The sequence below is a fragment of the Condylura cristata genome, unplaced genomic scaffold (genome assembly GCF_000260355.1).
Source record: "Condylura cristata isolate star-nosed mole 26May11 unplaced genomic scaffold, ConCri1.0 scaffold00027, whole genome shotgun sequence".
In the NCBI taxonomy this organism is placed as follows: Eukaryota; Metazoa; Chordata; class Mammalia; order Eulipotyphla; family Talpidae; genus Condylura; species Condylura cristata.
The window spans coordinates 25,768,051-25,792,571 of NW_004567128.1; the positions used below are offsets into that span (position 1 = coordinate 25,768,051).

General features: G+C 33.7%; 1 protein-coding gene across 3 annotated transcripts in view; it reads left to right on the top strand.

The window, feature by feature from the left end:
• KDM6A (lysine (K)-specific demethylase 6A) overlaps positions 1-24,521 on the top strand; it is a 185,056-nt gene that overhangs the window by 96,988 nt on the left and 63,547 nt on the right. For all 3 annotated transcript variants that reach the window (XM_004689966.2, XM_004689969.2, XM_004689968.2), the window contains exons 7-9: positions 10,892-10,946; positions 16,513-16,547; positions 22,167-22,260. In XM_004689966.2, coding sequence (XP_004690023.1) covers positions 10,892-10,946; positions 16,513-16,547; positions 22,167-22,260 — 184 coding nt within the window. The remainder of the gene's footprint in view (positions 1-10,891; positions 10,947-16,512; positions 16,548-22,166; positions 22,261-24,521) is intronic.

Genomic DNA, 24,521 nt, shown 5'->3' on the forward strand with positions numbered 1-24,521 from the left:
ACTTCCAGTGTTATGTTGAAGAGCAGTGGTGATAGTGGACACCCTTGTCTTGTTCCTGATCTCAAAGGAAAGGCTTTCAGCTTTTCTCCCTTGAGGGTAATATTGGCTATGGGCTTATCATAGATGGTTTTTATCATGTTGAGGTATGGAACTTACTGAATTTTTTAAAAAAATACGTATTGTTCTAGAATTTTAAGAAGACAGTTATACAGAAATTGTTTCTATCTTTCATGGATTTGTAAAGACCAGTGTCAGTGGTATGAGATACATCACTAAAAATAGTAAAACAAGTACACGGTGTTGTATCTAGACTGCATAGTTATCAAAGGTAAGTGTAGTAGGCAATTTCCAGGTTCCTGGAGCCAATTTGTCAATCTTCCTCAAACTTAGAACAATATTTCCCCAACTATACTATGTAATGTCAGTGGATTTGAAATAGAAGATGAATTTATATATGCCGCTTTGCATATTACAACTTCCTATTAGGTGCTCTGTACATTAGCCAACAAGCTCTTAGAATGTCTTATAGTTCAAAACAAACTTATTTAAATATTTGCAGTATTTTCACAACATTCTTATTAGTATGTTGCAGAAAAATTTTAGTAGCTGTTTGATAAATGTTGCTCAGGAAATATATTTGAGTGGAAAAAAATAATAGGCTGTGTTTCAAATTATGGATTATGGCTATCTCTGAACATCAGTATAGTTGTATCTTAAACAATTAAAAGGATGCAAACTATTTCCACAAAGGTGACAGTATTACAAATTCACTTTAATCAGGAGAAACCATATTAGTATTCCACAAGTGAATTTAAAGTGTTCCTGCTTACTCAGGCTCAACAAAAACTTTCTTGTATACAACTTCAGGCATAAAGACTAACAGATCTTCAAGTTGTAGGGATGATAGCAAAATTGCCTTAAGAAAGTACACTCAAGTTTGGCTTTCCTTACATTTATCTAAAATACTTGATTTCATTTGTGTGAACTTAGAGTCTCTTATGTTTTTCTTCTCCATAATGAAGTTTAACTTGATTTTTTTGTGTGTATGTGTGTGTATGTGTCTTATCTTGACATTGGCCTTTTGAAGTTATTCTCTGTTATTCTATATCTTATTTTTAGGCATCAACATTTTTAGTTGAGTAAGGCACTATTTCAGTATATTACTGTAAGTGCTTAGCTTCAGTTTGAATGTATGTGGAATCAGGAGGAGCACTATGTATCTCTCACTTTAAATGGCCTTTAATTTTCCTAAAGTGGACTGGTTAGCATTGTAGCTTCATGTGATACATGGGAAACTTCTGACAACTTTCCCACTACATGAAACTACTTCCTGGCACTACGTATAGGTATAAATGCTTGGTGCTGCAACTTCAGAAACTTCAGTTTAATAACAAATACAAGAAGTCATTAATTTAAATCCAGCCTTAAGGATTAGTCTATTAATTGATCAAGGTTTCACAACAGATTAATTCTTTTCTCTGTTCTTTTTTGGCTTATTTCAATTAAGGCAGGTTGCTAGGTGTGAGTAGTGGCACGGGTATTTAGTATAGTGCTGGCATATAATAAGTGCTCAATAAATACTTGATCATCATTTTATAGGGCAATAAAATCTTAGGTTCCTGTTGATATCCTCAAGAAAATTCTACTTTGCAGCTCATTAAACACAAATAAGCCATATACCCATTCCACTCTATTCCTTATCCAAGATGTGGTTACTCTTAGATCAGTATGCCCGGTTTTTGAGCAGGACTCAATTGTGTTCCTATATGATGGAGGAGTAGGGGTGGGTAAAAGAGTATTATATTTGTGTGGGGACATTGTGACTAATTTATTAGAGACCTGGTCTCATCTCTACCTCATTTCCCTTACCTCTGCCTAGAGGGAGAAAAATGGTATGTTTTAGATTGTAAAACATTTAAATAAAATGTTTTATTTTCACAAAAAGTTATTTACTTTCATCTACATATGAATTGCATTCCAGTGGCTCCTGTTGGTAATAGTTTTTCCTTCAAAATGTATCTCTAAGACAGATTTGTTTAAATGTGGTATTGTGAAGGCAACTTTCAGAGCAAGCAAGTTTGGTTTAAAAATTTGACCTGCCATGTAACTAACTGTCTGACCTAGGGTAACTTGCCTGATTCTACTGTTTGTCTCTCCCTACTAGAACTTGAGTAACCATAGCTACCACCCACCATTCATATATATATATATATATATATATATAAATAAGAATGGAATGAGAATAGCTGGAAAGTTTTTTTCAATAATTTTTCAGTTCTCAGTTTGCCTACCAAACTGAGGGGCTGGTGTAGAGACCTTTTGTGAAATCCATTTTTCTATCCTAGGATTAATACTCATTTGTCATTTTGTTCATTCTCAGAAATGTAGAACTAGTAAGCAAGATTTTAATACCTTGCTTACTTTTCAGCCATACAATGTTATTTTACCACTAAATTAGCCTATATGGATTTCATGTGTTTAGTGATGGATAGAGATTCTAATTCTTAATTTATTAACTGGTTTAATACTAGTTCAGTCAAGGTCCATTACAAGGTGACATTTCTACATGATATTTTGCCGTTGGTTTTCTTTCCTGTTTCATATAATATCCCCCAAGTGGGGTTGGTTGCCTATTTAACTCCATAGAATCAATTCAAAAATTTATTTCATTGTTTTTTAATGCTATTGATGATAATTGCTTACATTCATTATATACTTGAAAGCAGTGTGTTATCATTCCTTCAATAAAAGTCCATTAATTTTGACAAATAGTTTTATATAATGGCTCTTATTTTCACATCTGGCAGACTTAAAATAATTTCCTTCATGTGAAGCTAATAAATGCAAAATAAGTTATAATGGCACCCATATCTTTCAGTTAATGTCAGTCATTTGTTTAATGAAGATTATCTGGAAATTGCTACTAACTTCTAAAGCTCCTAACATAATTAAAAGTTTTCATAAAATATGTCATTAGAAATTTTTTTTTAAGGTAAATAGGATGATTTTGTTGTGGGAACCTGTGGATCATTAGCTGGGAGACCAGCATAAATCCTTTATAAATCTGACATTTCAGGATGTCAAATGCTGATTGAAGGGTTACTTTAACAGGCTTATTAGGAAGATGAGAATTAGACAATTCAAAGGCAATAGGTTAAACTCTTATTCGTTAGTGTGGCATTTTACTATATTCTTAGTGTTTCTTGAATAGATAAGTGAAATAGAAAAGGCTACAAAATGATAAATTGTGTCTCATTGGGTGGTCTGAAAGTTTTAATACTGGTTTTATTTGTCATCTCTTTATAGAATTTTTTTTCTGTAAAAACAGATTAGTTGTTTTCTCCTTATCTCCTTCCCACAGCCCTCAGTTCACCACTTCTTATAGCTTCTCTTCCCTTTACTTTTATACCTAATAAGAAAATTCTAAGTAAATTTGTGTTTTCACTTTCTGTTTGACTTACTCTTCTTCAGGATCTAGTTCTTTTCCAGGTGTCTGAATTCCATCTTAAATTCTTTATAGATTGTGGAATTTTATTGTCATATTTTTTTTTAATGCCAAGCTGTTAGGGCAGAAGGAATAACTTAAAGGTATGATAATTTATATTTCCTTTTAGAAACCACATTTGGAATGTGTGAAGTGGCTTCCATCATTAATTGTTTTATTTATTAATGTAGTAGGATTGTTTGTTTCTTGTAATTAAGATACTGTGAACTTTATTATAAAAAATGCTTGCTGAGAATTTGAGTACTAGCTAATAATTTTAACCATGCCTTAAGTTTCTAAAATATCTGTAATTGTTCTTTGCTGAAGCTTTGACACATGGCATTATATAAGGTTAAGGTTTATAGTGTGTTGACTTAATACATTTATATATATTGCAGTGATTAACACTATAGTGTGTTACTTAACACTTCTATCATGTCACATAATTTCTCTCATTTGGTGAGAAAATTTAAGATATAGTCTCTTATTAGCAACTTTGAAGGTTGTAATACAACATTGTTGATTATAATATATATGCTGTGCATTAGGTCTGTAGGGCTTTACTCGTTGATTATGACCTCTGTGCTGTGCAATACATCTCCAAGATTTATCTTCTAGCTGCAGGTTTGTACCCTTAGACAACATCTTCCCTAGTTCCCCACTCCTATACCCCTGGTAATTATCATTCTGTTCTCCGACGTTTTAAGGTTCCAGACATAAGTGAGATGATACGGTGTATTCATCTTTCTGCTTTTTTAAATATTCATTTTTATTGTGGCTATATTGATAACAGCACCGTGATTCGTAGGCATAGGATCACACCTCCTCAGATGAATATCATCACCATATTCACCACCAAGGTGCCCATAGTCCATTGTGCCTTCCTTCCCCTCTAGTAATCTCAATTCTACAGTCATAATTCTTGGTGTTTTTTTGTTTGTTTTGTTGGTTCAGTTTTGTCTGACCTTTTGTTTCTCTATATTCCACATATAAGTGAAACCATCTGGTAGTTGTCTTCTTTTGACTTATTTCAAGTAGCATAAACCCCGGCAATTCCATCCATATTGGCACAAATGGCAATAGTTCATCTTATTTTAATAGTTGAGAATTACAGTTGAGGATATTTTATTGTGAATATATATTTACTTCCTAATCTAAGCATTTGTACTTGAACACTTAGGTTGTTTACTAGTGCTGCAATAAACACAACAGTATGTATAACCTTTCAAATTAGTGTTTTTGCATTGAGTAGATACCTACACAAAGGATTAGAATTGCTGAATTTCATGGTATATCTATCTCTTTTTAATGTTTTGAGAACTCTCCATGCATTTTCTTATCAGTTGGGCCAATCTGTATTTCTTCCAACAGTGTACTAGATTGCTTTTTCTTCATTTCCTCAACCAAAACGTGCTTTTAGTCTTTGATAGATGGATCGTTTTCACAGGTGTGAAATTTCATTTCATTGTGGCTTTGATTTGCATTTCCCTCATATTTTTTCATGAGCTTTTTTATGTTCCTGTTGGCCATCTGTATGTCTTCTTTGGGCAAGAGTTTTTTGATTGGGTTATATTATTTTTTGTTGAGTTGTATGATTTAGCTATCTTGTATATAAGCCCTTTGTCACATGTAATAGTCTGCGAATATTTTTCAGTATGATTCAGTAGGGTGTCTTTTTTTTTTTTAAATTTATTTATTCGTACAGAACTGGCTTGCAGGCCAGGGATGCGGAGGGTGAGAGGATTCACCAAAGACAGAGCAGGGAGCAGAACAGGCAGATCGACGAAGTACACTGCTGAGGGGAGCAGCAGGCCGGTCAGGAGAGGTCTGCCATGCCATGTGGATCTCCTCTGGGGCAGGCGGGGATCAAACTTTTGCGGAAGTGGCTTAAGCTTCCTAGTGCTGCGCTTTAACCCACTGGGCCACCAGGGAGGGCCTAGGGTGTCTTTTTGTTTTAATGAGAGTTTCTTTTTCTGGGAAGAAGCAAATGCTTAATGTGATACAGTCTCATGTATTTATTTCACTTTTGTTTCTCTTGTGTTTGGAGACAACTCCAGAAAAATTTCACCAAAGTCAGTGCTGTAAAGTGTTTTATCTGTGTTTTCTTCAGTCTATTTTATGGTTTTAGGTCTTATATCTATGTCTTTAATCCATTTTGAGTTTATTTTTTTGGTAAGGTATGAGATGGTTATCTAGTTTTATTCTTTAGCATTTGATTATCCAGTTTTCCAAATAGCATTTGTTGAAGAGAATTGCCTTTCTCTGTTGTCTACTCTCATGACTCCTTTGTTGTAGATTACGTTATCTAAAGTGTGAAGTAGTGTAAATAACTACATTGCTTCTGTTCTTCAAAGCCTTTTTGTAAAGGTTATAACTGTTCATAGATGAATAGTAACAACCTTTGATATTGAGGAGGTAGGATGAGTTGATTATCCATGTCATTTTTTCTTCTCAGATTTATTTTTTCTGTAAGAAGGTGTATAGCTGTGGTATTATTTCTTTTATAAGGTGTCATATTCACCTAGTATTTATTAGTTTACATATCCAGTTTTATTTTCGTATGAATACAGATTGTACATTAAATTGGAAGAAGTTAGAAATTTATGTCAACCCATATTCCTGATCTTGTGTACTTAGATCAGATACACCTTAGGTCCAGTATTTGAAAATTTCTAATCCATTCCATACCTGTGCTTTTATAAAGTGACAGTAGAAATGAGGAATTGAGAGATTAAGTTGATCACAGTCAAAGGAAAAACGGTAAGCCTGATTGGTGGGAAAAACAGGTTCTCACAGGGTGAATAGATAGATAGTATGGATAGACGATATGGATAGATAGCTCTGTCTATTCACTCACAGGGTGAATAGATAGACAGTATGGATAGATAGCTCCTAGAGAGCTTTGAGGTGTTAATAAAGTAGTTACTTGACTGATTTGATGTGGGAAAACATTCCCCATTTATTGGATTGGATCACTTTTCTGTTAACTAAAGTAGGGAATAAAAAAAGTGGATTTTGGGGTGGAGGGGCGAAATACTTGAGAATGGATGATTTGAGAGTATATTGAGATACAGGAATCAAGATAACACAAGTTGGTAAAGACAAATAATAAGTCTGGAACTAAAATGAAAAGTAGCAATAAGATTTTGAAGGGTAGAAATAAGACCTATGACTTATCTTTTTAAATGAATTTTTGGAAGAGACCAAAGATACTTTGAAAAGAAGTATATTTATGAGTGAAGATTACTTGGTTCTGTTAGCTATTACTCTTAGTATCCAGTAGAGGCCCTCCTCAAAATAGTTTCATTAACCAGTATTATAAAGAGAACAGAAAAAATTGAAGGTTTTGAGAAAGCCTCTATCATCTATCACATCAGCTTGGCCAAGCCCATGAATCCCAAGCCCTACCAGAATGTAACCAGTTTCAGCTCTGTATCTTACTTTCAGAGACCAATTGCCCTAGAGTAAGATACCATCACATCTTAAAACATTTTGTAGTTTCATCCATTTATAATAAATAGATCATTAGTTTTAGAAGTTACATTTGTTGATTTTAAATCATACTTCTAGAAATGTGGCATTTTCAAACAACACAATGAAAACATAATTTGCTTTTCACTAGCAAGAATACCAGACAATAGTTTTCCTTTCCCACTTAAAATAGGTTCTTAAAAACCTATTTTATACAGGCTGGCATAGCTCTTTTCTTAGTTCCTTCATTTACATCTTTTAGATTCTGTTATGAATTCTTCTGAACTTTTATTAGAACATCAATTTCATGAAACCTAGCATTTGTGTAGATCCATATCTTTAGCAGTGCCTGGCATAGAGTAAAAACTGGCAGTTTTATTCCTAAAAGGATATGTCTACCCAAATTTACTGTGAACAGTAGTATTAACTACACACATTTTATTTGCATAGTTTGATAAAAGGGTTTCGGGAGAAGCCTACAGTTGAAAAACTTTGAACAGTGACCTCTAATCCTGATTGTGTGGGGGATTCTTTGTTCCTGATCACAGATTATTGGGGGGCAGAACAGGCAGGTTCTCAAGGTGAGAGCGGCATCAGCAAGCAGAGATTCCTAGAAAAGGGGGAAGAGGAGAAAAAGGGGAGCGGGCTCAAGGAAGACATGGGAATCGGAGTTCTCAGCAGAGGTTTATTTTATACATCTCAAGCAAGCAGTGGAATGACATTAACATATGAATTGGGCTGAGATCATGATCATCTTTTTTCTAACAGTTTGGAGTCTATTGACCTTTAGCTGAGATTATAACATTATTCTTAAAATCAATCTATTAAGGTTACAATAGGTAACCTTATAAGTTCATAAAATTTAAGGCTAACATTATATTTATCATAGTGATGATTGGGTAAAATAAAGTCCCTTTAAACCTCAAATGCTAGTTTATGACCTTCATTCTCATTGAGACATCTTAGAGGGTAAAGTAAAGTTGAGGACTAGGGTGGAGGCTGGCTGGAGATATGAAGAAGGATAAAGTAAGGTTGTGGGCTCCATGCAGTAATTCTCTTGTAAATCAATCACAAAGAGATACAGTAAAGTTCCTTAAAAATTGAATATAAGGCCCTCCCTGTTGGCGCAGCAGCGCGTTAAAGCACAGCACTAAGAAGCTTAAGCCACTTCCACATGAGTTTGATGCCCGCTGCTCCCCTCAGCAGTGTACTTTGTCAATCTGCCTGTTCTGCTCCCCACTCTGTCTCTGGTGAATCCTCTCACCCTCCGCATCTCTGGCCTGTACCCCAGTTCTGTATGAATAAATAAATAAATCTTAAAAAACAAAACAAAACTGAATATAAGACTTAGGTGAAGTTCCTTATTTGAAGACTAAATAGAAAACTTAAGTAGTACTTTAGAAACTGAATAGAAGGCTTATGTGATATAGTAGAAAGACGAGATTTGGATTCTTGTCTGGGCAGTAAAAGAACTCTGATTTTTTTTTTTTTTTTAATGAGGCCTGAGCTCAGGCATTTTTTTTTTTAAAGATTTATTTATTTATTTGTACAGAACTGGGGTACAGGCCAGAGATGCGGAGGGTGAGAGGATTCACCAGAGACAGAGCAGGGAGCAGAACAGGCCGATCGACGAAGTACACTGCTGAGGGGAGCAGCGGGCGGGTCAGGAGAGGTCTGCCATGCCATGTGGTCACCTCCCGGGCAGGCGGGGATCGAACTCATGCGGAAGTGGCTTTAGTCTCTCAGTGCAGTGCTTTAACCCGCTGCACCACCAGGGAGGGCCAAGAACTCTGATTATTTTAACTTGTTCTAGTACTGCCTTGTCTTAGAACATTGATTTTGTTGTAATTGCTTTTATTAATCAGCTAGTTGTAATATTTTTGATTTCAAGAGGACTTTCCCATCCTGGGGCAGCACTTGCTCACCTGAGCCAGGCAGCACCTTATGAGGCTAAGGCAATCCAGTAGAAAACTGATGTTTGCTTGGAATATTTTGATTGTTATACAAAAAAGGGGGGTCATAACATGAGCTAGTATGGAAATTCTGACTTTTCAGAGCATTTCCCCTTCATCCGGAATATGTCAGTCGATAGAGTTTGCATAGCTTGTGTCATGATTGCATTAGAATAATATATAGAAACCTCACAGGATTTTATCCCCATTTTATTGAATCAGAATATCCAAGATTAGGTCTGGAGTCAAACATTGTTCCAAATCAATAATTTATATACATGCATAATTTATATAAATTTGTTAGTCACAAAAAGTTTCTGCTTGTATTGAGGATTGGGAATAAAGTTGGAAGGGTTCTATAAGTGAAGATTCATGAAATAAACAGACCAGACTCTACTAGAAACAAAATAGTTGAGGAAAATAGTCTTGTAACTCAAATTTTACATGTTAATAGCATTAACATAGTGTCCTCCTTTAATAGACGGTTTCTTACATCTGTTTTTGCATCTCTTTTAGATATTGAAATGAAACTGAGGTTATGTTGTGCCCACCGTAGTCCTTTATCTCCCTTTAGTTTGCTGCAGGTGTATCAATGTTTTTCTTTATGTAGCATAGTTTTATGTGGCTTATACTTAGTAATTATTCTTACTAATTGTTCTTATATGCTTATAATTCTCGTGTATATTCTTATGTACATTTTAAGATCACACTCTTTTGTCAAGTAAATTTTCTGTATCTTTGCATTTTGAAATGCTTTCTAATTATGATGGCTATGGTTTTGAATTAGTACAGTAGTGACTTCATTGCTGCTTTTGAGATTCATTAATAATCATATAAAACATTGTCCAGAACTGCTTCTACCAGGTTTCATTTTAGAGTCCTGTATATTGGTAGATAAAAGGCAGGGAATTCAGATTTTGCATCTCTCTGTGGGATTTCATTGTAATGGTACAGCTAAAATACTGCCGTCTTGCAGGTTAGTTTGTTTCCTTTGATAGCTCAGTTAGGAAATGTCTATCTTCTCTTACTTAAATATTAATTTATGCGGGAAAGCTAGGTTACACTTAGAAATGAATAACCTGAATGTATTGCTACTGTAACACCCATTTTATTTAGAAAAGCAACTGATTATAAAGCCAGTGTTGCTTTCACAGTAGTCACTTTTTAAAGTAGTTTGTTTTCTGTTCCTATTGTAGCACACTAACGGGACATGTGAGGACATATAATGAGAAAATTTGAATACACATTTTTGAAAATATTTCTTACCAGAATTCAAATCAGTGTTACACATTCACCTTAATGTGCATTTTGGAAGCAGGCTTATGGTATTATATATGGTCGCAGCAAGTTATTATTAGCAGCTTAATATTGCCTATACTTATAATAGTACATACATCCTAAAAGGACTGTTATCTCATAAATGAACTTGTACAAAGGCTATTTCTTGGCTCTGTGTGTGTGTGTGTGTGTGTGTGTGTCAGTATCACACATAGTTTCAAAAGGCATTAAGTTGAAGAATCAGGGCAGATAGTTTATCCTTTATGGCAACTGTCATAGCATTTTTTGAGGCGGTTTCTAAAGTTCACACCTCATTTTTTAAGGCAAGCTGTGATGCAGTGACAGTATCATTGAACTGTTACTTTCAGTGTTTTAACTAATCATATATTCTGTTTAAGCTGTAATGGAAACTTCTGATTTATTTGAAGACTTCACAATCTGAAGCTTTCTTCATCAAAACAAAAATATGCACAGGATAGTTAATTCTTCCCCATATTCTGTATTTGTAGTTATCTAAAACAATCTCTGTTATCAGTAATGTTCAAAGGAATTCTAGTTAGTTGACTAAAATGCTTTACCTGTGTAGATGATACTAATCCGGTAAAATGCTGTACCTGTGTTAGATGATACTTAATCTGAAAAATTTTTCTAAGGAATGTTTATATGACTGAGTTTAGTCACTAACTTTCTTACTCTCTTCTTGCAGCATTTTCAGTTAGCTTTGGTTGACTGTAATCCCTGCACTTTGTCCAATGCAGAAAGTAAGTATTATTAAGCACTATAGTTTTCTACATGTACTCAAATCATTTTATGGCAAACAGTAATAGTAGTAGTAGCAGCAGCAGTAGTAATGACTACAGTGATGAATCCTGTGTAAATTTTTTCTTCTATCAAATCTAACTTTTGGTTGTCATGACTACTTTTACAAGTAGAATATGTGAGACCAGTTATTGTGAACAGGCTGTGTCTAAAATAGATACGCCAGTGAACTGGGTTGTTGAATTAAAATTATCATCACTAATGAACTAAAATGATTGTTTCTGTGTTAATTATATTGTAAATGACTTTGGGATTGAAAACAGAGTTTGCCACTGTTAGGTAAAATGAATATAAAAAGATTTATATGTGGTGGTACACTGCTTCTGGATTGTGGTTATGAAAATTATTGGTAATTATGATCACAAACTTTGTCGTTATTATTCTTCTACATGTCATACACAAAATCTGAGATTGTTTTTCACTTAATCCAAAACAAATGTGCATGAAGCATGTGGTTTCCTTTAGATTATTTATTTTCCACCTTTCTACTTCAATATAGGTTTCTTTCCAAAGGCAGATTAGACTCATTATGAAGCAGTTTATCAATAAGAATGTGTTGGTATATTTGTTTAAACTAGCCAATAATAGTTTTAAGATTATTCATTCGATTCAAGCTGAATTTCTTGAAACGTTCAGTAAACACAAAACTTAGAGTTTATGAAAAATTGAGCAGTTTCCCCCCAAGTTTTATTGAAACTTAATTGACATATCTGTTATGTAAGTTTAAGGTACACAAAATAATGCTCTGACTTAAGTATATTGTGAAATGATTGCCACAGTAAGTTTAGTTAGCATTGATTATCCTATATAAAATAATGAGAAAATACTAAAAATGAAAAAAAAAAAGATTCTTTTTCCTTATGGTGAAAACTCTTAGGATATACTCATATATTGCCTATATGGGGTGTGTGTGTGTGTGTGTGTGTGTGTGTGTGTGTGTGTGTGTTTATATATTTATATTGGGCATTATATCCTAGTCCTGATTTTTCTTATAACTGAAGTTTGTACTACATTTCTATAGTTCCCTTTTTCTCCCCTCTGCCAAAGTCTGTTCTCTTTTACTATGAGTGTCTTAAAAATTAAATGCCATAAATAAATGAGGTCATACAGTATTTACCTTTAACTCATTTAAGTTAGTATATTGCCTTCAAGATACATCCATGTTGTTGCAAATGGCAGGATTGTCTCGTTTTTTTTATGGCTAATATTCCTCTGTGTTGTGTGTGTATATCCTTTTCCATTCATCTGTCAGTGGGCATTTAGATTGTTATCATGTCTTGGCTATTGTAAACAATATTGCTGTGAATATGGAGGTACAGACATCTGAGTTATTATTTTTGTTACCTTTGAATAATTCCCAGAAGTATAAGTATTGGATCATATTGCAGTTCTAGTTTCCATTCTTTGAGGAATCTCTGTGTTGTTTCCCATAGTGACTCTACAATCCCATCAACTCATTGCAGTTCCTTTTCTTCACATCCTCACCATTTTTTATATCTTGCCATTTTCATGATGACTATCATGACAGGCATGAAGTGATCTCATTTTGGTTTTGATTTGCATTCCTCTAATGACTGGTGATGTTGAGCCTGTTTTCATCGATCTTCTTTGGAAAAATGTCAAGTCAGATCTGCCCATTTTTCACGTTTTTATTTGCAGTTTATTGTAATGTGTGTGTGTATGTGTCATACAAGTATTTTTTCCTATTCTGTATCTTCCCACATTGTTGATGGTTTTCTTTTCCAATACAGACCTTTTTGATTTGATGTGCTCTCATTTGTTTACTTTTTGATTTTTGTTATGTGTCACATCCAGAAAATCATTACTAAGACCCCTGTCAAGGAACGTTCTCACCCTGTATTTTATTTTAAGAATTTTCACGATTTTAGGTGTTAAAAATTTAGGTTTTTAATTCATTTCCCATTAATTTTTGAGTGGTGTAATATAGGTGTCTAGTTTCATTCTCTAACTTGTAAATTTCCTAGCACCATATATAAAAGAGACTGTCTTTCCCCATTGATAAACTGTAGATTCTTGGGTCTGCTTCCGGGCTCTTGATCTGTTTCATTGATCATTTTGCCTTTTTATGCAGCCAGTTAATGAAAATTTTAGATCAAAGGATTCTAGATTCCAATAAGTTAGTATTTTGCTATGAATGGAGTTTTTTAAACTACATAGAAAGGTCTTAAGTGAAAAGTAGTACATTTCAGCATTAAAAATGCCTCAGAAAATGATATAATCTGTAAAAGCGGTAGAGGCTTTAGTATAACACTACATATGACATGCATTAAGACATAGTATGGGGACCCTCCCTCGTGGCACAGAGGGTTAAAGCACAGCACTAAGAAGCTAAAGCCGCCTCAGCATGAGTTTGATTCCCTGACCCGGAGTTGGTCCACATGGCATGGCAGACCTCGCCTGACCCGCCCACTGCTCCCCTCAGCAGTATACTTCGTTGATCTTCCTGTTCTGTACTCCACTCTGTCTTGCCCCTGCACCTCTGACTTGTACCCCAGTTCTGTATGCATAAATAAAAAAACTTAAAAAGACATAGTATGGGACCTTCCCTGGTGGCTCAGTGGGTTAAAGTGCAGCACTATGAAGCTGTCTGCTGTCACTAGAGCAAGGAGGTGACTCACATTGCATGGCAGACCACTCCTGACCCACCTGCTGCTTCCTTCAGCAGTGTATTTTTTAGTAGATCTGCCTGTTCTCCCCACTCTCTGAATCCTCATGCTCCCCACACCTCTAGCCTGTTCCCCCAGTTCTTATATGGATAAATAAATATTTAAAAAAAAACAAAAAAGGCATAGCATGGATTGAACATCATCTAAAGCAGATCAGTTATCTCATACTTTTGAAAACAATTTCTTGAGAAAATAAAAGATTTTTGTTTTCCCTAAATGAAACTTATGATTCAGTACCTACTAGTGTATTTGCAGAATAAATAATAGTGTGGGAAAGTTACAAATGCAATAATACTTAAGGTAACTAAGATTAGGTTAAATCAGAAAATGAATTTAACTCATTCAAATACATAATATATATTTATGCATATAATTTAAAAAGTGTCAATTTTTTCCTTAGTTATATATCCATAGTATATAAACCATGAGATCCTTAAAAGTCCCTTCAAAATTAACTTATAATAATAAGGAGAATGCTCATTTTCATTAACTGATTAATTTATGGTACCTTAAAGTAACTTTATAAGCATTTATCTGTATAAATGATAATTATTGAGGCGCATTTCATAGATGCCAAACTATATATTCGGTAAATATTTAATTATGCTCTGTTGAGAATAACTCTCAGTTGTGGGTCATTACTTGAGAAAAATACCTACATACATAGAATGACTAGCACAGGGTAGAAAATGTTCCTATCAAATTTAAAGAAAACATTTTGACCCGTCATGAATCCATTTTCAGATCTGCTATATCCCTCTTTCTGATGCTTATTGTGAAGGGGAATAGGAAGGAGGGTAATCAGTGTCCTGTTTTCCCAGAGCAGGCATTTCCAGGTTTTCAACAGTTCTATGCTAAAAGGTTGGTGTCAGTGTGACAGAAGGGCTTTATTTAGAGTTGCTAAGCAGTTTAAACTTATTTTAAACAGCCTGCCTGACTGTTTGGTGACCATCATAATGACTGATGTCTCACAAACACTAAGAAATGTAGACTGCTTACTTTGATCCAAACATTATTACAATTTTAATTAAGCACAGGGCTTTTTAATATGCTTGTTAAACTTACTTTTCTCTGAAATTTTTGTCTTCACATATTTGTATATGCCAAAGACTCTGCCTGTTCTTTGAAATTTGTTATTTTATGGAATACAAAGATCAGGAGATTATAGATAGTAAAGTGATCTTTAAAAATATCTACCTGAGATATTTTTATTTTATGCTGTAACTTGTATAATTAAAAATATAAGTAGATATTATTGCTGTTAGAGCTAATTAAGAGAGGCTAATTACAGTTCATGTTTTAGAAAGTAGAATCATAGTAATATGAAATTTCATTATATGCTTCTTGAAATAAAATTTTCTTTGAGATTGAATTAATTGTATTCTGAAATATAATTTTTAAAATTATATTTCAGAACTTTCTATGACACTATTTGTTAAAATTTTCCACTTCTAATTGTCTTGCCAACTGGAGTTTTGATTTAATTATATGACTATGTTCTACTTTGAAAAGAGGACGTTTAAGAATTTTAATATGCTGAAGTTTTCAGACTGCTAACGATGACACTGGATTTAATAATTTGTAGGATTTGGAAGCATTTGATAAAGGGCCTTGGAGTAAGCCTGGAGGAAATTTGAGGTGGTAATGAGAGACCACCGAACTGCTAATCTTTCTTAACATGTTTTTTAGGAGTAAGAAAACTGGGAGGGAATGGATATAGGTTTTCCACCTCTTGTTCTTTTGACCTGTAACCCAAACTGTCAGTGATATAATAGTAAGGCAGAAACTTGGACTAGAAGTCTCAAGGAAAGCTATATTGGAAAAAGGGTATTGGGAATAATAAAAGCCCTCAACAGATGCACCTAAAGAGACTATTTTTTATACCTAGTACTAGTATTTTGTGTACGTTTAACATTTTTTGTTGCCAAAGGCCTTTTGTGATTAGTTCACGTATGTGATATTTAGTGACTACTTAGTAGTGTTTTCTTTTTTTAGTCCAAAATGTCCATTTTGAAATTTTTATATGTTTTGCTTGTTTGCTCTTTATGGTTTAGTTAGCTATTCCCCAAATGCTGGTCTAAGGGCCAGGCATCAGACTCACTCACAGAATTGAAGGAAAAGGCAGCTTTCCAACCCCTTTCCTAGGCTCACTCAAACATAATCTTTTAGAAGCCTCTCTTCTTAATCTTAGTTATGGGAATCAGTGAGAGAAACAGCTCGTGGTGCATTCCCCAACAAGAAACTGAGCATAGTTTTGAATCTTGTATTTAAACTCCATAATTATTTTACATGGAATTTTGAAAGAATTCCTGTCTATGTGTAATCTAGGTAGGTAGGATACAGAAAAAAGCTTTGTCGTTCAAGAATGATTCAGTTTCGATACTTGATTCTATGTTGTTTTTGTTGAATCCTTCATAGCTCTGGTGATGTAGTATAAGGGAAGAACTGGAAATAAAAGCTACAATACAGTTCTCTTTAATTTTAAGACACACTTGTGAATCTTGGGACTGTTCTCATTAAGTGGTTTGATTTTGTTTTTCTCATAATTCTGAAGAACTGAAAGAAAAATGCAGCAACTCATGTCTCTTTCATTACCAAGGTCATCTTAGTCTATGACTTTTTTCTAAGTATTTATAATATAAATGTGGTATAAGAAAAAAATTCTTTGAAATACCATGCTTTGAAATGTATAATTATACTTAATGTTGTCACTTTGAACTTGTAGGAAGTAGACAATTTAGACTATGTTTAATGCTTTATATTTTTAAATTCTTAATGTATTCCAATCACATCTGATTTTTATTTTTCATCATCTTTGCAGTTCAGTTTCACATTGCCCACTTATATGAAACCCAGGTAAGTATTTTAATTTTACCTTTAATAAAGATGATTACCTATATCATTTCAAGTGAAGTCAGATAACTTATATGGAGTTGTAGGCTTTACCCTTTACATATACTCTGTGTGTATGTAAAGGAGGAAGACAACTGGGAGTAATGGATATAGGTTTTCCATCTCTTATTCTTTTAACCTGTAACTCAAACTGTCTTCAGTGATATAGTTAGTAGTAAGGCAGATATTTAGACTGGAAGTCTCAAGGAAAGCTGTATGGGAAAAGGATGTCAAGTTTTTGCGTAGTGAAACAGTTATTACACAGAACACTTGTTACGAACAGATTTGCTTTTATACTGTCTCCTGGCTTAAATGGATATATTTAAGAAGGTTTTTCTTATTCTGTATGTCACGTGCCCGGTTTTCTTTCTAAATGTTTATAGGTGGTTGTTAATAAAGCGTTGTTTTTAGTTTCGCTTTTTGTTAAGATTGAAATATCCTGGGGGAGGAAGGGGATAGGACACTGGCACATGAATTTTGGTGAAGGGTGAGTGAAACATGTACTTGTGGAGTTGTGAAATTATATAGATATGTAAATGGCTAAGAAAAAAAAGAAATATCCTTTCTATGTGTCACACCATTTAAAAGGCGTATTAGAATCACGACTTGATGTCATACTATTAACTGCTGTATTTTAAAAAATCCTGTTTAGTTTGAGAACATTATGGTTTTGTGTGGCAGATTATGCTTAGTTGTATGATAAAAGGTATAACATAGATATATGTATAGAGATTTATACATTATATATAGACACACATACATATAAATGTCTGTAACATACACATAGGACTTAGAAGCAGTGATTCACCTCAGTCAGCAAATACATGGGTGGTCTTTGTTTTTTTTTTTTTTTTTTAAAGATTTATTTATTTGTGCATACAGAACTGGGGTATAGGCCAGAGGCTCAGGAGCGGTGAGAGGCTTCACCAGAGACAGAGCGGGGAACAGAACAGGCAGATTGACGAAGTACACTGCTGAGGGGAGCAGCGGGTGGGTCAGGAGAGATCTGCCACACCATGTGGTCACCTCCGGGGCAGGCGGGAATCGAACTCATGCGGAAGCGGCTTTAGATTCTCAGTGCTGTGCTTTAACCCGGTGCGCCACGAGGGAGGGCCCGGTGGTCTTTGTTTTTAAATGTCATTGTTCAATAAAAGAACCCAGGATTCTTGGGGAGAATTGGGTGATTCCAGGGAAGCAAGATGAACCCTGGAACATTTTGTGGTATCAAAAAGTAAGAAAGCGTCTCCAGATAGTGGGGCATGTGAAAATGATACAAGAGCCAACTTGAGCAGAGTAGGATTCCTTTCTGACAGAAATTTAGAAACAGATAATCATAGAAAAATAATCTTTGGTCATGCTGATATAAAATAATAATTATAGAAGTGAGGGAAGGGGATTTGTACTCTGTCTTGCTGTGGAACTCCAGTTAAAATACAAGTTATGGGCCCTCCCTGGTGGCACAGCAGGTTAAAGCACAGCACTAAGAAGCTTAAGCCACTTCCACAAGAGTTCGATCCCCGCCTGCCCTGGAGATCCACATGGCGTGGCAGACCTCTCCTGACCCGCCCGCTGCTCCCTCAGCAGTGTACTTCCTCCATCTGCCTTTTCTGCTCCTGGCTCTGTCTCTGGTGAATCCTCTCACCCTCCGCATCTCTGTCCCTGTACCCCAGTTCTATAAGAATAAATAAATAGATAAATCTTAAAAAATATATGAGTTATATACTACAGGATATTCACTAGTTCAGAAGGGACATTGCTCAAAGTAATTAGCTCTAGTACTTTTTGTATTTGTCAGTGCAGTGAAAGTCAGTAGATTGGAAGAAAGAAAAGAGGTATGCCACCTGAGCACCATGTTGGACCTTGGATTGGATCTTGGGCCAGAAAAATAACATTTGTGGTGAAATTCAGATAAATTATATAAATAATAGTATTTTATCACTTTTAATTTGATTTGTCTTCACCATATATTTTGAAGCACTGGTATTTGTTACCCTGATGGCTTAGTCTTTTATTATAAGAAATAAATTCCTTTTTGTCTCTGGTAATACTCTGCCTTGATGTTTGATTCTAGTCACTTCAGTTTTCCTAACACTGTTTGCTTAGCATCTTTTTCCATCTTTTTATTTCAACTTGCTTGTTTCTTTACTTGTAAAGTTAGTAGTAGCTTCCCAACATTCTTTTTTTTGGTTCTTTTGTAAATCTATTCAGGCCGTCTCTTGTTTGTTTGTTTGTTAATTTTCTAGTACATTTATATGTGGTATTATCTCTGATATGGTTGCATAAATTGGACTACAATTTTTTTATACTTTGTATTTTGTTGTTTTCCTCTGGCTGCTCTCAAACGTTTTCTGTTCACATTTTGTTTTTAAGAGTTTGACTAAGATGTGCTGAAGGATTGGTTTTCATTTCTATTTATACTATTTGGAGCTTTTTTTAGTCTTTTCAATGTGGGATTTGATGTTTTTCATTCATACCTTTTCTTGTTTTTGAGCTCCAGTTACATGTTTCTTTAATTATCTGCATTGTCGCATAGCTTTTGGATGATTTTCTTTTTCACTTCTGACGTTTGCTTTAGTTGGTATATTCTGTGTAGACCTGTTTTCAAATTCATTGATTCTTATTTTTTAATCTTCAATCTGCTCTTGTTCATGCAGTGATATTTAAAAAAAAAGTTTAGTTCTAAATTACTATTTTTCAGTTCTAGAATTTTCTTTTGTTTAACTTCTCTTTCTGTGCTCTCTGACTTCCTGTGCATTCATTTGTGATTGTTTTCTTTTTTGTCAGTATTGTTCAAATAGTTTTTTACTTGCAAATTTCAACCTCTGATCCATTTTGTCATTCATTTTAATTTCCTGTTGAACATGGTAAAAATTTCCTGATTCTTTTTAAGTCTGATAATTTTATACTAGATATCATTGTAAAAAGTTGACTTACATTTTTCTGAAGATTAATATTTTTTATTAGCCAGTTAACTTTGCTCAACTCATATGCTTAAATTTTGTCACTTCCTGTAGAGGGCAGCAACTGAAATCTCTCTTAATTCGTACAGGCTGCTGGATATCCTTTTCTGTTCATGGGTAGATTACTGATTAGCCAAAGACTTAGGCTGCATTTAATTGCAGCATTCGTTGTACTTTCTCTTTGACTCTCTCTTTTCCTGGGATTTCTCCTTTCACTTCCACCTCTGTCAAAGGCTTCAAAATCTGTCCTTTTAATTCTTTAAACTGGTAGAATTGCTAATTCTATGTGAGGCCTAGCCAGCCAGACACTAGTTGGAGTTTACCTTCAGGTGAATATCCTAGACTAAGGATTTACTCATCCAATGCCATTCCTTTCTTCTAAGTGTTAATTTTTCTGGTTTTACCCTAATTTGGGTTTCTCTCTAGTGCTTTCTAAGTTGACTTATATATTTTATCCAGAATTTAAACGTGTCTGTAGAATGCTATGCCAGCATTACTGGAGGTAAAACTTCATTAAATATCTTTAAAGGTAAACTTTTTTAAAATTTATATATACTGGTTATAATTGCTATTTAATATTCTGCCATAATCCATCATATATTACGTCTTCGCTCACCTACTGACATAGACCTAGGTTTCCCCCAATTCGCTGATACTGTGAATAGTACCTTTTAGAGTATTTTCTGTGGGAAGGTTTTGCTGGTTTATATATACCCAAGAGTGAGATGGCTAGATAGTAGCATATTTGCATACCTAATTTCAGGAACAAATTCTCTTCTAGTAGGAGGTGAATGTTTTCCTTTACTCATGCCAACATTAATTGGAATTGCTCAACTTTAAGTCTGGCAGCCTGATGGGTAGATGGCAGTATCATTTAAATTACATTTTCTGTTTTCTAGGGAAAAATAGGTTTTTGTGTCCATTGCCCATTTTTCTTTTTAGTGTTTCAGGTCAGGTTATTTAGTCTTCCTTTTCATTTTGCTCTTTTTTGGTCATGTTTAATAAATTCTCTGTTCAGGAAATAGTTTCCTAAATTCTCTTAGCTTTATTCTTTCATAATTAGGCCTTGATGCAGTTGTCAGTATTTTAAATATGAACGGTATTTTAAATATGAACTTTAAAAAATTTCTAGTGTTTGGTAGATATTTTAACATTTATTGTATTAATTCTAGAAAGTGATCTTCCTTAAAGATGAATAAGCTCATATTACTTGAATAATGTAGTTACAGCTGTTGTTTTAGTATACAGTCTATAGTTTTTTAACATAGTTTGGGAAAGTCTTTTTGAAGTCATTTCTGCTTGCCACACTTCTTGTCTAGCCTGGCCAGTACCTCTGCATTTAAAACATTTTCTTTATTCCTCTAGGAACTACCACAGCGTCATAGTACAAAATAGAATGTCAGTTTTGTTTTGTTTTTTTCTTTTGTGTATTCTTTGCTACCCTTTACTCCCAGCAGTTTGTGTTATGTATTCAAAAATTACCAGTTGAATAAATTGACTTGAATAACTTGGTCCTTATCCTTCACTGATTGTCTAATTGACCTTTTCATACCAGATTAATATTTAGAAGGAACTATTTAGCTCATGAGTAAGTTTGTGCTAATAACTATTAACCCCAATGGAAAGTTCTTTCAAATTTTCTTTGTAAACATGGTATTCATATAGTTCCTTATTTGTTTCCATATTTCTTTACTTAGCTCATTTGATAAAACGACTCTAGATAGAAAGATCAGGCATCACTTCTATTAATGAATGTTGAAATATAGTATGATTTGCCTGAGGTTCAAGGTTCACACATCTATTTTTGCTATTCATACCTACTTTTTTTTTTCCCTGAGAAAGATTTCAACAGGCAGTTATAAACTGTTAGTGATTGAATAAGAGCCACTTAAATCCATTGTTGTGCTGATTATATTTTAAAAGTAATGTTTTGTCGTTTTCTTTTGTTGGTTTTTTCTTTTGTAAGAGTTGTTTTAAGCATTATGACTGTAGCAATAATGGGTTTCAGTCATTTTAGTATTGCAGGACAAGAACTGTGGGTATGTTTTCATTTAGAGATTTGCTTATAAACCCTTAAGTATTATAAACATTGTTAGATTATTTAACTGTGGGAGGCACGATGTCTTTAAAATCAAGCATTAAAATTTCTTCTGTAGGGTATGTTAACTACTTTTCCACTTTAAGATTTTATAAAGCACTTTTGGTATGTGCTCATATTAAATGCTGGGGAGTTTTGGTGTGTTTAGGTAGACAGTTTAGGCACGTAGGTTAGATTACATTTAGCTTCGTTAATGTTATTAAATAATTTTGAAATCATTCATGTTACTAAATAGTTTGAGACTATTTTCTTTATAACTCCGAGATTTAACAAATCTTAAAAGGTCATATTTTAATGATACTTTGTTATATTGAATGTTTTACCGGTATTAAGTACACTGAAACATGGCCGAGTAACCACAACTGTCGTGCTCCCGGATCACTTAATAAGGGATTAGTACTTTTCCTTTAAATTGGTTTAAAAGCTTGCTGAAGTATCAGTGTTGTTTAAATTTTAATATATGAGCTAGTTTTTTTTAAAAGACATTAATATTTTTCTTTAAATCCCTTTATTTCTGCTCTTTAGAGGAAGTATCATTCTGCAAAGGAAGCTTATGAACAACTTTTGCAGACAGAAAATCTTTCTGCACAAGTAAAAGCAACTGTCTTACAACAGTTAGGTATGTAATAGTATACATTAAGTATAAGTTTTTCTCTTTTTTTTTTACATATCATGGATGACAGTTATGTGGCTCATGTATTCTACTCCATTTTCCTTTCCTAGCCCAGAGTTGATAGAATTAATATGAACCCAACATATTTCCACTTCTGCTGAATACCTAACAAACAATCTCATTATAATTTGTTAGTGCAACTAGTTCTTTTAATTTCTTAAAATTATTCTCTTGAAAGAGAGAGATTAAATCCTTTTTTTAGTGCCAGAGATGCATAATACTTAATCAAGATGAGTCATTTGCCCATGGTCACTTAGTGATGGGTGAACTTGCTTTCATAATTTGACAGTATTAACTGACATTCTGAAGATTGTGAAACATCTAATACTATCATTTCTGTAGGTATGAGACTCTTTCAAGTTTGAAGATGAAGGAATCTAGCCATTTAGGTGTAATGTGTCACTGTACCCAAGAAGACAGTGATCAAGTATTCTCAAACTTTTAATTTTGTTGCTACTTGTAGAGTCAAGTTTATTATCTATATTTGGTATTTAAGTGGGTCTTTTGTTTGCCTTTTACTTTTTCATTTTTTGTTTTTTAGTCCAGGCAATTACTTACTAATTTTAACTCAGTGCTGTAATACGACTTTTCATAATGACTATTTTTAGTACAGTTTAAAATCATTGATGGTTAGGTTTTACCACTGTATGACAGTAATGCATATTATGATTAATTTTATAAAGTAAGCACATTGCCTTTATATAAATCTTAAATTTCTGGTTAGAATTTTACCTGAGTTTTCCATACTTGGAAAATTATGGAAAAGCTTGTTTTTAATCAATTACATATAGTGTTTTAGTAATTGAATTTGAATCTTTAACATTTATAAGTACAGTATTATAAAGGGATGTTTTTAAATAAAAAGAATAGTCGTACATCTTAAGAATAGACAATTTATTCCTTCTACTATGAATTGTTTTTATTCACACTATTTATAATTTAGCTTTTACACATTTTAGCTATAATGAAAAATGTGTCAATAGCAAAAAACCCCAAAAAAACAAAAAAGAAACAAAACCATACAATTTAAGAAAGGTTTGAAATAACTTGGTTTTTAATAATGTCCTGAATTGCCTTCTTTGGCTTTGGCTTACAAATTTCAGAGTGTGTAAGTAAAATTTTCCTGGTGTGGATAGAAAAATAAATACTTGCCCTATGATCAAGTCTAATTTGTGTCAGCCTATCAATCCTTTCTACTTGCCTGTCAGTGCTCTGCTTTAGTAGCTCCTTTTAGAACTTGTTGCTCCAGGTCCTATTCTTTTTAGTAATAGCAAGAGAGATAAGGGAGGATGAGATGAATAAAAACATGATTGACTTATAGTTTCACACAACATGTTAACTCAGTGGTCTCAAAAGTATCTTTTGTAACACAGCGAATATAATAAATGTCAGAAAATTAGAATCCTTGTTTGTTATATTTTTAATAGACTATACACATTAAGTGTACAGAACTTATTTTATGCTCTTGAATGGATCCACAACTGAATTGATTCCCTGGCAGTTTAAACCAAACTGTTTCTGTATATCTTCAAAGTTTATAATATACTTTTTTGTAGTTACATCTTTTGATTGCTATATATAGCCACCTATTTATTCATAGTGAAAATTGTGTATATGTTTGAGATATACATGATCACTGTGTTTAAGTTAATCAACAAGTCAGTCTCCTTACATAGTTACATTTGTTTTTGTATATAATGAGAGCACCTGAAATGTACTTACTGCTGTTAATAAACTTCCAGAGTATATTACAGTATTACTAACTATAGTCACCATCTATACATTAGCTTTATCCTAGTTAACTGCATAGTATGTACATTTTGCCCAACATCTCCCACATTTCTCACCTTCCTTCCACTTTGACTATATGTATATGGCATTTTCAGATCCCACATTTATATGAGATTATGCAGTATCTAAACTTTATTAGTAAACATTTCTGGTAACCGATTTTGTACCATTCTTATTTGCACCATTTGAATATACTTTTCAGATGGACTTGGGTTTAATTTGTCAAATGCTTTATAGTTTTTATTTTATATAAACTGTGTGGCCACTGGCAATAAGATAGTGATGTACACAGGTGTTTTAATCTGAACTATAATAGTTAACTTGATTATATATAATTATCTTTGGGTTATTAGACAATCTTGGAGTTTTTTTAGAATGCATTGAATTTTTACCTGCATCAGTGAATAAAATTTGAT